Source organism: Vicugna pacos, chromosome 3 (assembly GCF_048564905.1).
Source record: "Vicugna pacos chromosome 3, VicPac4, whole genome shotgun sequence".
NCBI classification, from domain to species: domain Eukaryota; kingdom Metazoa; phylum Chordata; class Mammalia; order Artiodactyla; family Camelidae; genus Vicugna; species Vicugna pacos.
Genome location: NC_132989.1, coordinates 6339810 through 6354207, shown reverse-complemented (window position 1 = coordinate 6354207; position 14398 = coordinate 6339810). Strand labels below are relative to the sequence as shown.

Genomic DNA, 14398 nt, shown 5'->3' with positions numbered 1-14398 from the left:
AAACACAGGGAGGTTAGCTTGTTGCCAATGAGTTTTTGGCAACAAACAACAAAAGCATACATAAACAACTAGAACTACATCAACTAAAAAATTTCCAAATTGCAAAAGAAAAATCAACAAAATGAAAATGCAACCTACAGAATGGGACAAAATATCTGCAAATCACACACCTGATCACCTTATGAGGGGTTCATATCCAAACTATATAAGTAGCTTTGCACAATTCAGTAGTAAATAATCCAATTTTACAATGAGTACAAAAACTGAACAGAAAATTTTCTTTTAAAAAAGACATACAAATGGCCAATAAACATACAAGACATTATGAAACGATGCTCAGCTTCACTAATCACCAGGAAAATGCAAACAAGAAGCACAATGAGGTATCTCCTCCCATCTGTTAGAATGGCTAGTAGTTAACAAGTGTTGGGGAGCATGTGGGAGAAAAGGGAACCCCTGTGTGCTGTGATGGGAATGTAAATTGGTACAGTCCCTATGGAAACAGAATGGAAGTTCCTCAAAAAATTAAAAATAGAACTAAACACAGGATCTAGCAATGCCATTTCTGGGTATATATCCAAAGGTTATGAAAACAGGATATCAAAGAGGTTATCTGCACTCCGTATTTATTGTAGCGTTACTCACAATAGTTAAGATATGGAAACAACCTAAAAGTCTGTCAATGCATGGATGTATAAAGAAGATGTGGTAAATGTGTTCATGATCCATCAGCACAGTTATATTAAGGAAAATTACATTTCTAGATTTCATTAGTGTTACGGTTTCCTTTGGGACTTGCTTCTGTTCCAATTATTACATTCTTTCTTTCAGATCAATTTCCAAATTTTTAAAAACTTTCTCTAAGTGTACAACCTCCATTATACACTAAGTTAAACTAAGTAAAGTTAATTTGTGACTCCAAATACATATATCTGTATACATATGTACTTACATGTAAGGAAATCCTGCCATTTGCAACAACACAGCCAGACCTTGAAGGCAACATGTTAAATGTAATTAGTCAGACAGAAAAAAACAAATGCTATGTGATATCACTTGTATGTGGAATCTAGAAAAGCTAATAGAGAGAGTAGAATGGTGATTATCAAGAGGTGGTGGATGGGGAAATGGGAAAGTGTTGGCCAAAGTGTACAAACTTCCAGTTAAAAAAATGACAAAGTTCTGGGGATCTAACGTACAGCATAGTGACTTATAGTTGACAAAGCTGTGTTATATACTTGAAAGTCGCTTAGGGAGTAAATCTAAAGTGCAAAGGTTATTTTGTGAGGTGATAGATTTGTTAACTAACCCTATCATGGCAATCTTTTAGCAAGGTACACACGTACCAAATCACCACGTTGTACACCTTAGACTTAAACAATGTTATATGTCAATTACATCCCAGTAAAACTAGGGGAAGGGAGAGCAGAAATTTGTGAAATGAAAAACAAACATATAAGAAAGAAAATTAACAAACCAAAGCAAGATTCTTTGGGAATATTATCAAAATTGACAAAACACTTGGCAAGACCGATCAAGAAACAAAGACGAGGCCAAAATTTATTACTATCTGGAATGGAAAATGAGACATCACTATGGGTACTAAGGACATTGAAAATATCATAAGGATTCTCTGAGAAACAGTACAGATGTATTTGTAAATTTAGGGAAAGGGAAGGAGGCAGGAGGAGTCATTCAGGAGGCAGAGGGAGCAAGGGAAAAACATGGACTAGAGCTTGAACAGTGGTTTCCGCAGGAAAGAGTGGGCAAGGAGGAGTAAGCAGCCTTCAGGTTGGCGAGTTTGAATAATTTTAATGGGCTCTAGGGCACTGAGGCTGCTCCTAGTTGTTTGGCACCTGACCTTGTGGTGATGAGAGTATGGACAATTATTGAAATCAACCAAGATCGCTGAAACAAAGGAGCCTCAGGAGGGAGAGGCAGCCTGGCTCTTTATTAGCTGTGCGGCTGGCAGAGTGTTCCTCCCAGACAGCCCTGTTGAAGTGGATGACTTGGCAGTCAAATTGAAGTCAGATACTTGCATTACAAAAAAAAAAAAGTCAACAACAGAAAACAAACAAACAAAAAAACCATTGTCAGAGCTTATACTACAGACACCTAAAAATATAAAGATCTAGAAGAAACAAGTAAGTCTGGCCACTTAGTCATTTGGCTAAAGAATTGCCACCATCTTGACCAGTGAGAAAATTGACTAGATTCTGTAGAACATAAAGCCAGTAAGTAGAGTAACCATAAGATTTATCATCTAACCTGGGACACGCTTGAAAGTGAAAGGGGGTGTTACCCATGATTATACACCCAAGGTATGATAAGTAACTGTCCACAGCAAACTGTGAAGTGCACTGAGCTTAGATAAACATCTGACAGTGTTTGGGATGACACGCAGCTCCCATGCCACAGTCTGACTCTCTCAAAGGTAAGTGCTCTTCCTTCCCTCCCACTAGGAGAGCCAGGATTGTGCTCAGTTCCCACCTTCGAGTCAAGTACAGCATCTCACCCGGTGCTCTGCGTGTCATAGGGCCCCAGTAGATGTAGGCTGACTTCACAGGTGTGAACGGAATAGTGCAGGGAGGGCCCACTGGGGCAATCACGGGTACAGACCCCATGTAGACCCTGGAGGTAGCTGGGGAACCATTGGAATGTGTCTGAGGTGGGAGGTAAATCAGCAAGAAACTTACCCCCCATTCCTGTGCCCTGGCTGCCCTGTGCCCCTCTTATGACCACGTTTCCTCACGCTGTCCCACTGGCCCTGCTCCTGGTCCCAGGCTCCCTCTTTGGGTTTCTTTAATTGTAAGCTTGGGAGCTCCTGCTCCAGGGCTGGAGTTTGTGGGCTCCCCTGGGATTTCACAGCTTTATCTTCCTCACTCAGGTTCAGTGTGAAGTTCCTGCATGGGCAGTGGGAGATGGTTCTGCAGCCCAGGCTGAGAGGCAGCCCACTGCAGATGGATGGGCATGAGAGGTGGGCTCAGACACACGGATCCTGGTTCTGTCCTCATCTACCCACCACCATGTCCTTGACTAAGTCCACTTTCTCCCCCCCCCTTTTTTTTCTTTCCTTTCTTTTTCTTTTTTTTTTTGCTGAGAGAAGGCTTTTGTCTGTCTGAGCCCCGCTGTCTGAGCTAGAGCGTCACAGGGAGGCTGAGGACGACTTGGACATCACAGCCTGGCTGAGAGGTTGGTGGGGGCTGAGGAAGGAGGTAAGAGCTGGGAGGCTCCTCCTCATCCTCTCTGACCCAGTAAGTACAAACACAGGGAAGGACAATAAAACGATTTTGGTGCTGGAATCTCCTCCATGGGGAATCTGCTGAATTTGTTTTTCTCCAGGGAACCCACTTAAAAGTGAGTGAGGTCTTTTTCCTGTCACCCCGTTCTCTCCTCTTGGAAGTTTCTAATACTGATTGCTAGTCATCTCTCATTTCTATTTATCAGCATTTTGTCTTTCTTCTATTTTCTGCCTCTATTAGCTTTTTTTTTTCTTTTGGGGGCATGAGGGGGTGGGTATACACCTTCCAGTGTTGTGTCTCTTCTCATTCTTCTAGTCCTCTTCCTTTGACCCACTTTTCCCTTTTTCTTATTTTACTGTCCCATTGACCTTTGTCTTTCTTCCTTCCCTCTGTCTAGATTAGGGGGCACAGCGATGGGTTCCTAGGTTGAAGAGTTTTCTAAAGCAGGAAGACAAAGGGTGAGTGGGGAGAGGTGCCGATAAAGGTGCAGGGAAGAAAGGGCAGACATGGAGCATAGAGTCACTTTGTCCCCAAAAGATGGCTTCCTTTATGGTGTCATTTCTAGGAAGAAAAATGAAGCTATTAACTAAACACCCAGAGAAAAGAATGCTGTTACAAAGCAAGAAATGAGGACGCGAGATGCCAGAATAATTTCTTGAGTTGTTTTGTGTAACACAATTAATAATTCAACAAATATTTGCTGAGAACGAAATATGTGCCCAGCACTGTCCTAAGAGCCTAGGATCCCACCGTGAGCAAAACTAACATCCAGGAATGTAGGTTCTACTTGGAAGATTAGAAGTGTAGCAAATCTGTATGAATTAAGTGTAGCATGCCCGATGATGCTGAACACAGTAAGACACATAAGGGAAGGAATGAGGAGGAAAGAAGAACGTCAGCTCTAAATAGATGTTGATGAAGGCCTGGCTGAGAAGGTGGGCAGGAGGTGAGGGAAGAGGGTGGGACATATCTGGGTAGAGCCATTCCATGTGGAGGGAAGAGCAAGCCTTATGTCTGTCTGCTCTGTGGGAGGCACAGAAGGGAAGCCAGTGAGACTTGAGTGGAGACAGTTCCCAGGGAGAGCAGAATGAAAGATCTAGGTAGTGGTGGGGGGCCAACCAGATGTTAAAAATCTTGCTTTATTCTTCAAGAGTTTTGTCTTTTATTCTTCTGGATGTGGGTTCACTCCAGTGCTGTGTGACAAACAAATAGGCAAGCAAAGAATGGGGAGGAAGGCAAGTCTGGTCAGGGGTCATTGCCTTCATTTAGGGGAGCAGCGATGATGTGGCCAGGTGGGGCAAGCAGGAGTGAGAAGTGGTCGGGGGGAGAATATATGTTGGAGGAAGAGCCAGGAGGAGTTTCTAACATTGGGATGTGTGCGAGAGAAGGAGTCAAGAATACACTGCGTGTTGTTCCTTGGGCAACTGAACAGACCTTTCATTAACTGAGCTGAGAAGAGGGGAGAGTAGGTGTGTGTTTCCAGGAGAGACCAAGGGTTCAGTTTGACCACTTTGGGAAGGAAAAACCCATTGGACACCCAAGAAAGATGTTGTGTACGGCACACAGTGGATACAAGAATCAGAGTTCAAGGGAGCCATCCAGGAGAGGGAGAGCAATGTCATTAACCAACCGCATGGTATGCGGTTGGGGGAAGGGATAAAGGGTGTGTAGTGCATCTCCTTGAAGGTACATGCAACTGAGCGCCTCTGCACGTGGTAGGTAAGACTGAGCGTCCTCAACACAGGAGAAGGAAATGCCTGCTATGAGGTCTGAGGGCACTTGATTTTTTTCAGTTGGTTGGTTAAGTTTTGACATAGCCAAGATGGATTTAAGGCTGTAGGAATAGGAATCTGTTTTGTAGAACACCACTCCCACCAGATCACACCTGGGTATTGTTGCTGGCAAGGACACCTGGGCATATCTTCTTGGGTGTGTCTATGGACAGAACTTAGTGGCCCACTTCCGGGGTCATGGATCTGAGCAGACCCATCCTAGTTTAGGCAATCACCCTGGGTCTTTGCACAAAGAGCATGTTCCATGGAGTCTCCTTGTTTTGACTTTACAGTGAGGTAAGGTAGACTGATAGATGCCTCGTAAATGTCTCCTAGAAATGACTGTCATGTATTTGCAGAGAAATACTTGCCATTTGAAAATACTTGAAAATATTTATTATGTTATCATGCACTGCCCCTCATAGAAAGGGATCTAGAAGTGAACTCCTAGTACATGCAGGTCATTCGTTGCATGAATGCTGGCAGTGAATGCTCTGAATACAGTGGTAATATGAAGGATGAAATAGAGGGTCAGTTGTAAAAAAGCACGAGTCCCCATTAAGGGCACATCTCCAGGACCTGGAGAGAGATCTAATTTGGAGCGCATTGATACCCAGCATGGGTGATTCTGAGCTTGAATAATTGGGACCCTAAGTATCATTTCAAAGAAATATGGAAAGAAGAGGAGACATTGCTTTTCTGGGGTGTGTACGTAAGAATTAATGCCTAGTTGTTTTCCACTTGAGATGTCAGCAAGGAATGTAATTCCGTACGTTCTGCAGGGAATTGGAAGTTTGGGGCTGGGTCTTAGGAGGGGTGTCTGGAATCCAGTGAAGATCTTGGTGTCATTTGGAAAGACAGGTGGGCGAATGGATTCTCTGGTTTCTCCACCTCAGCCTCAGGGTCACCACTCTGAGGTTTCTCCCTGAGTTCCACAGGATCAGAAATACATCATCTAGGCACAGAGAATCCTATGCAGTCTACCCAACTCACAAGACGGGAACTTAACTACATTCATGTATTCACCTATTTTGTCAAAAGATAAACTATGAAGACTTTTAAGAGTTTATCTGAGCAAAAATCAATTCCGATCTGGCAGTGCCGAGCCATAAGTGGTCATGAGTGCTCTACTGACAGGAACCAGCAGAAAAACTTTTACACAGAATAAGCAGAAGAAACACAAAGAAATTATTTGATAGGTTATGCTGAAGTATTTGACTCATTGGAAAAGTCTAGTCGCTGTGGTGGTTGGGTGTCCTTAGAATTTTTATGTCTTAACCTTGAGATATTTACAGTCTTAGATTTGGGGTTGCCTCATGGGCTACAAAGGCCACTCAATCTAATGGCTTCCTTGTCTAATTAACTGAATAATGTTGAGAGCTATATCCAGCAGTAAACCAAAACTGCTCTCGAGCAAAAAGATCTTCAATATCTGAGTCCATAGGAGGGATCAGAAGGCTGCAGAATGAGCCAAGAATTAGAGAAAAAGGAATTCGAAGCCTCTGAGAATTTCTCGAGAATAAGGTAACTTGCCCTTCTAAGAATATTTTTGCACAGGAACAGCCTGATTTAATGTGAGGTACCTGGAACTTAGATTGTAAAGTCCCCTTAGCAAGTCTTGGTTCCACAGGTACTAACTATGTAACCTTGGGCAACCCAGCCAACCCTTCAGAGTCTCACTTTCTCATCTGTACAAGATGGCCCGTTTTAATAAAATCACTGTACCTTCATCGCAGGATCACTATGAGGTCAAAAGAAAAAGGAATGTGATGTGCTGTGGGATGCAAAAGACAACTTTATTTTTATTAATTTGGTATTGCCTGTCACTAGAACCAGGCAGAGAGCCCTGCCTCTTCTCAACAGATGACAGACAGACTGACAACTTCTTTGATTCTTTTATTTTCTAGGCAAATCGCAAATCACCATCTTTCTCATATGACAAGATCATTTGTTAAAATTAATCTGAGTCCAGTCTATCTATATCAGTGATCAAGACTCGAGATGAAACGGGAAAGGCAATGCTAGACAGCCTCAAAGATGGTCTCACTGGCCTCTGATTCATGATATTTTTACCTTTGTGTCTTCCTCTCCCATTAAATGTGGGCTGGATTTAGTGACTCATGTACAACAAACAGAATTCAGCACAACTCATGGGAAGTGACTTCCAATATTAGATTGTGAGTCTCCAGCTTCTACTACGGTGCTTGTGCTCTCACTGTCTCTTGGGTCACCTGCCCTGGAGGAGGTCAACTGCTGCGCTGTGGAGCAGGAGCAAAGCCTGACAGCCACATGCGTGATCTTGGCAACCTGGCCAACAGCTTCATGGAAACCTCAGGTGAGACCTACGAAGCCAGAGGCAACTAAGCTGCCCCACCATTCCTGATGCACAGAAACTGGGAAATAATAAATGTTTCCTATTTTACTTCGCGCTGTAAATTTGGAGCTATGTGCTACAAAACAATGGACAGCTAATATAAATTGAAGGGGGAAATTCTGCACTGCCTTGCTACTGGTAGCAGCTTGAAAATGTCTGCCCTGGATTGTACAGCCCTGCTTGGATAAAGGGATAGATGAAATCTGAAGGAAGCTGATGAGAGAGAGAAGAAGGAAAAAACCGAAAAGCTGGAAGTGTCTTTGAGGATGAAGACAAGGGTCACCTGGTGAGGGCATGAGCGCAAGGGTTGTGGTCAGAATATGGTAGCACTTTTTACCTAGTTCCTTATAATTATTTATTCTTTCATTTTCCTTGAGTTCAGATATTGTCACTATTATTGAGGGAGTTTTGTCTTTTTTAACATGCATGACTTTTATTTCTTGGTTTGAATTTTGTCCATGTAAAATCGGGCCATGTCTCTGGTTCTCTTCCACATAACATATTTAGAAAAAACATTCTTGACCAGAATCAAGAGAAATCCCGTTCCACTCATATGCCCCAAGTAATTTAATTGGATGTTTTACAAGGCGGTGAGTAAATGGTTCAGAAAGCCATGTGGAATATGTTAGTCAGAAAGATTTTATAAGAAGGCACTTTGATTTCTACTCAGGAAGACCTAGTAAGCAGGCACTACCTTACGTGTTTATCAGCCAACTTCTGCTGAGGTTGTGTTCAAAATCTCATCATCACAACTGAAGACCTCATTGTTCTTAAGAGATCTGGGCACCAATCATTTCTTTTCCCCATTGGCCTTGTGATTGTCCTGTCAATAAAGATATGTTAGTCAACCCAGTATCTTTTTGTCCATGTTCTCAGGTGACCAGGAGTATTAGCTGAGCCATGGAGATAGGGTTGAACCAATCATCCACAGATGGTTTCATCCTCTTGGGCATCTTTTCTCATAGCCAGACTGATCTCGTCCTCTTCTCAGCAGTCATGGTAGTCTTCACCGTGGCCCTCTGTGGGAATGTCCTCCTCATCTTCCTCATCTACGTTGATCCTCGACTTCATACACCCATGTACTTCTTCCTCAGTCAGCTCTCCCTCATGGACCTCGTGTTGGTCTGTACCAATGTGCCCAAGATGGCGGCCAGCTTCCTGTCTGGCAGAAAGTCCATCTCCTTTGTGGGCTGTGGCATACAGATTGGCCTTTTCGTCTGCCTTGTGGGATCTGAAGGGCTCTTGCTGGGGCTCATGGCTTATGATCGCTATGTGGCCATTAGCCACCCTCTTCACTACCCCATCCTCATGAGTCAGAGGGTCTGTCTCCAGATCGTTGGGAGCTCCTGGGCCTTTGGGATAATAGATGGCTTGATCCAGATGGTGGTAGTAATGACCTTCCCCTACTGTGGCTTGAGGGAGGTGGACCACTTCTTTTGTGAGATGCTATCCCTGCTGAAGCTGGCCTGTAAGGACACGTCCATTTTTGAGAACGTGATATTTGCTTGCTGCATCTTCATGCTGCTCCTGCCCTTTTCCATCATTGTGGCCTCCTATGCTCGCATCCTGGGGGCTGTGCTCCATATGCGCTCTGCTCAGGCCCGTAAAAAGGCTCTGGCCACCTGTTCCTCCCACCTGACAGCTGTGTCCCTCTTCTATGGGGCAGCCATGTTCATCTATCTGAGGCCCAGGCGCTACCGGGCACCGAGCCATGACAAGGTGGTCTCTGTCTTCTACACAGTCCTTACTCCTATGCTCAACCCCCTCATTTATAGCTTGAGGAACCAGGAGGTGATGGGGGCCCTGAGGAAGGGGCTTGACCGTCGCAGAATTGTCAACCACCACTGAAGGGCCAGAGTATCCTGTGCCTGGTTCTGCCAACCTCTTGACTTCGAGATATCAAGTAAACAATCTATTCTATGTGAGCCTCAGTTTTTCTCATTAATAATGAGGCTTATGCAAAAATAATGATAATGAGGCTTATGACACCTGAAAGGTAGAAGAGATCTTTTCAAACTCTTAAAGCAGTACCCTCTGCCTCTGATGAAACACCAGCTTCCCCCCACCCAAAAAACACTTTTCTTTTGTAAAATATATTGAAATGGAATGTAGAACTTGGTAAAAATCAAACACTGTGTAGAAGTAATGATCTGAGATTTCTGTCATTTATTATTTAGAACTGGATTTACTTCTGATATCAGAAACTGCCAGAGTTCGACTCCTTAACTCTTACTGCTCATCTCTACCAGTGACTCAGAACCCACTGTGGGCCAGGTGTCCCGCTATGCTCCTTGTGAGTACACAGAGATGTCACTTTTTTCCAATTAATATACAGTCTCACCTTAGTGAGTTAGATGAAGGGCTTCCTGACGACAAAAACAGAGCTAGTAAAATCCTCTTGGAGAGTGTTCACCCTTCACACTGTGTCGCCGAGAACTTTATAAAGATTTCTTAAAGCAGTTATAGTCTTCAAAGAACAAAGTGAGGTTCCTGAGGAAAGTGGTAATGACTTATTTATTGGGTCTCCACAACACCTGGCACGTAGAAAATTCACATGAAAATGCTGTATATATACAGTCCTCCAGCAAAGGTAGCCACTTGCCACCATTTCAGTTTCTAGAACAGGAAATTGACTCTACTGTTTTTCCTTTGGGGGGATGAAGGCTGAAACATAAATGGGAGAATTTGATCTGTTACTTGAAAACTTATTTTCAAACATTTTTATTGGAACTGTCGGTATTGTTGTAAGCTCTGTAACAGTTCTTGCACATGTTTCAATAAAACCATCTTTTCCTGGAAGAAAATACTCTTGGTTGCATGAAAGAGAAGACAGAGGATGGGACTGGGTGCTGGAAGTTAGACTAAACCGCAGGACCACAAGTGTCTGCTCTGTTTTCTGTTTCCAAGCTTAGAGAGCACAGAAGGCAGCAGCGATAATAGTTAACTACAATTCTTAGAACCGACCAGAGGGGACGACTTGATAGTCTGCTCAGTTTAATGTCAGTACAAACATTTTGTGGCAAACATCATTGTACCCCTTTTGCAGATGAGGAAACTGGGGCTCAGACTGGTCAAGTCCCTTGCCCTCACTGCCCAGTTTTCCTTTCTCCCCCTGGGAGAGTTTCTTTGTTGGAGCAGCTGAGATGAACAGAGGACTTCCCAGGAGGCCCCCTGCCCTTGGAGTTTAATTTGCAGACTGGGGACAGAGATGTGGCAGAAGAGGGGTCTCCAAGGATTTGTGAAAACAGAAGCAACTTTCCTCAGTCACAGCACAGAGGGGACCAATGGGTGGCAGTGAGGGGTGGCAGGGAATAAAACCTCTCTGCCAAGAGCTGGCCCGGGCCCAGCCAGGGGTCTCTTAAACGGGTGCGACCTCCCTGCTGGCTCTGAATGAGCAGCACCTCCCGTCCTGGTCCAGCCCATCCCACCGTGCTCCCCTTGTGGGTGAGGGCTGTATGATCTCTCTGTGCCACAATTTTTGTTTCTGGAAAGATTTTCTTAACCCCTAAAGATTCTGCCAGGGTTTTAGCATGAAGTTCTCTCTTCCAGGTTTTTCTGGGTGACTTCTTTCAGACCTACTGTCTTCCCATTTTGACCAATCATAATGCATTTCTTCAGAACCTTTCCAGAGCCCTGGTGGAAGGCATCAGGCATACTTCCTGCCTGTGGTTGGGAAATACCCGCAAGAACGTCAGTCAACTCCTATTTTCAAAGGATAGGAGGAGATTCTAGAGGAGTTCTGAGCACACGAGCCTTTCTTTCTCCTGGAAACTTCCCTTTTCTAGCTTTCCTCGGCCCCTCCTGCTTCCATCTCAGGCCCATTTCCTCCCAGGAGATGGAGGCGTGCAGGTTTCCCTGCACTGAGAGACACCCCATCGCAGACCCAACTGACTGATCGGGGCGGCCCTCGCCAGGTGGTGGAGTCAGTTCGCCAAGGACTCAGGACTCCAGGTTGGAATGCTGCCCTCCTGACCCTCCAGCCCTTCTTCGTGTCATTGATTAGGATGTTTCTGCTAACATTCTTCCTCTTTGATACGTTTCTTTCCATCTCTGTCGCCATTGTCTTTTAATGTTCATTTTTGATTCGTTATCTTAAAAACTGTTAAGAAAAGGGAATAATTGAATTCTATATTCTTTTTCTGTATGAGCTTGTCAAAGTTTCACAGCAAATGCAAACTCATACAATAAGGATTATTTTCCCCCCACCATCCATCCAACATACATCACCAAATGGTCAGACCATGAAACCAGATTTTCAGTTATTGCTGCCATCAATGGGAATAATTTGTCAGTCATGTGCAGCACAGAACAGGAGCCAATCTTGCCCAAGAACTAAAAACAAAAGCAAAGACACAAACACAGACCACCAAAAGCAAAAAACAGAGACTCAGCAAAGATAAAGTTCTTAGCCCCTAAGAATCATTCTGGGAGCCACACTTGGGTTCAAGTGGCCCATGAGGTATACTTCTTCAGCAAAGTTTACTTGCCCCCTCAGGCAAGTTCACCCAAACAACCAAGAAGCACCTCCAAAGCTGTCCACATATAATTTTTTGAAAGGTAAACATCTGACTCTCATATAAATATAAAGTAAATATGTGTCAAGTATTTTATTCCACTTACATTAATTGATGAAGCAACCAACAGGATGGTAAAGCTGGTTCAAAGAGCATTTGGTGGAATACTACTGAGCCATAAAAAAGAATAAAATAATGCCATTTGCAGCAACATGAATGGACCTGGAGATTGTCATTCTAAGTGAAGTAAGCCAGAAAGAGAAAGAAAAATACCATATGAGATCGCTCATATGTGGAGTCTTTTAAAAAGATACAAATGAACTTATTTACAAAACAGAAACAGATTCACAGACATAGAAAACAAACTTGCGGTTATCAGGGGTGGAATGGGGATGGAGAGGGATAAATTAGGAGTTTGGAATTATCAGAAACAAAGTACTATATATAAAATAGATAACCAACAAGGTCCCACTGTATCACACAGGGAACTATATTCAATATCTTGTAATAACCTATTATGAAAATGAATATATGTATTTGTGTGGCTAAAACATTATGTTGTGCACCAAAAATTGACACAACATTGTAAACTGACTATACTTCAATTAAAAAAGAGCATTTGAGGAGTTGGCAGTTTATAATCAATCTAATAAAGAATTGACAGAGTATAATACTAGGTTAGGTACAAAACTGGTCAATGTCCTGCAGAATAATACATTGAAACTTTGGGATTATTTTTTCCATCAAGCAGAATTTACAAGTTAATGGTAGAATGTCTGGGGTCTAATTAAACAGTAAATAGCAAAGGCAAACATATGTATATTCTCCTAGAGCATTAAATAATCCTTAGGTGAGCCTGTGAAACAATGACTTTGAAAGGACATGCATTCATCCTCCAGCCATATTTCCAAATTTTGGATGACTTTTCTTAACTCAGAATACAGATGATATTTACGGCTGCGAAACTGGATGAGCTGGCTCATGAACCCTGAGTTGTCTGAAAACAGAATGATTACGCAATCCCTCCACCCTTTTGTGCTTCCACAAATGGCTAAGGAACCAACCACAAAAGACCACCCTGCTCCCACACAGTCTAAGCTATGAGCTGCCACCACTCTTCCTCAAGTGACTCCCTTGTGCTATAAAACCCCAAGTTATCCTCCTCTTCTTTGAGAACTTTCCTCATTACCAAATATTCTCCATGTGACAACAGCCTGAATAAAATCATCTCTTTAATTGTCCAGTGCATTTTGTCTTTGACGATCACTTAGGCGTGGTAAAAAAAAAAAAAAAAAAGCAAGAGTCTTTGCTTTTTTCTATGAAACCCTCCATTCTTTGCCTACAATTCTCAAAATTGTTCATGTAAGTTATTGTGTGCCTTTTTTAATGATAATAAATTGAAAACATAGAAAAAGATACATAGTGAAAAGTGTCTCCTTTTCACCTCTTGCCACCTCGTTCACCTCCCAAAGCAATCACTGCCACAAGTTTATTTCACTCTTTTCAAGAAAGGCCATGTTTTCCATGGTTTGGATGGACCATAATTTACTTTACTGATCCCCAACTGATGGCCAGTGGCGGATCAGTAAATGCCCTATTCACCATATTAATCTTAAGCTCTACAACATTGAATCTCTGGTTATCCTCCTCAAACTTACTCCCTCTTTTTGCCTTGTCTTAATTTCAATTTGGTCTAAAGTCTCCACTCCCAGGAAACATTCTCTAATTAAATCCTTGCCCACTCAGATTTTTCCAGATTTTGCACCCCTCAATCTATTGTAAGCGTCTTGAGTGTTTCAACCAGAACTGTTTATCTATGACCACTGACTGGACTGGAAGAAAATCCAGAGGAAACTTAATTCAGCCAAATCCAGGGAGGCGGGAATTTGTACTACAATTACCCAAACGTAAGATGATTACCAGTCTTTGCTTTCACCAGCCCGGTGAATTCCGATTTCATTTTATGTGCGTGTTTTATATAGTCTTTGTCTTCGATTCCGTTTCCTGGACAAAGACCAAGTTTTCAATTGACAAATATATACTGGCCACCGACTAACACCCAGAAAATGGTTAAGTTCTGGGTCACAGAAGACTCCCACGGGTTTACCCTTATGTCCAGGCACATCATACAATGAGCTAACTGATGCTCTTAATGAAACAAGATTTATAATAATCTCATAACTAGTCTCAATGAATACAGCTCTGATCTTAAAATTTTTCTAAAATAAGGAAATGAGAGAGAGAATATGCGTGAGACAGTAGGGGGACAGAGGAACTAGAATCTGGTTTAAAGGGACAGACGTGAGGGTTTCTGATACCTCCCTAGCCTTTGTATATGCTTGACATTTTCTATAATAAACAGTTAAAAATTGTTCAGAGGCCACAATTACTTTACTAAATCCTTTCCCGCCAAGTTTCCAGTTCAGCAACTCGGGGATTTCTGTGCATACACGTGGCAAATCTCCATTTCAAATAGGTAGGTCAATTATTTTTAAG

At 42.9% G+C, this 14398-nt stretch overlaps 1 protein-coding gene across 2 annotated transcripts; it reads left to right on the top strand.

Annotated features, from left to right (window-relative positions):
- Positions 1 to 1127: 1127 nt before the first annotated feature.
- Positions 1128 to 9259, top strand: LOC102526895 (olfactory receptor 2V2). Of its 2 annotated transcripts, XM_031673263.2 has the most exons (2): positions 1128 to 1137; positions 8299 to 9236. In XM_031673263.2, exons 1-2 carry the CDS (start codon positions 1128 to 1130, stop codon positions 9234 to 9236), a joined length of 948 nt encoding a protein of 315 aa, XP_031529123.2. The 2 variants fall into 2 exon arrangements, with proteins under 2 accessions (XP_031529123.2, XP_006211977.2); XM_006211915.2 differs by lacking the exon at positions 1128 to 1137 and having other exon boundaries at positions 8282 to 9259.
- The last annotated feature ends 5139 nt before the right edge of the window (positions 9260 to 14398 follow it).

Bases quoted from the DNA above. Each gene is read 5' to 3' on its own strand.
- LOC102526895 (XM_006211915.2), top strand. From the start codon at position 8,289: ATGGAGATAGGGTTGAACCAATCATCCACAGATGGTTTCATCCTCTTG.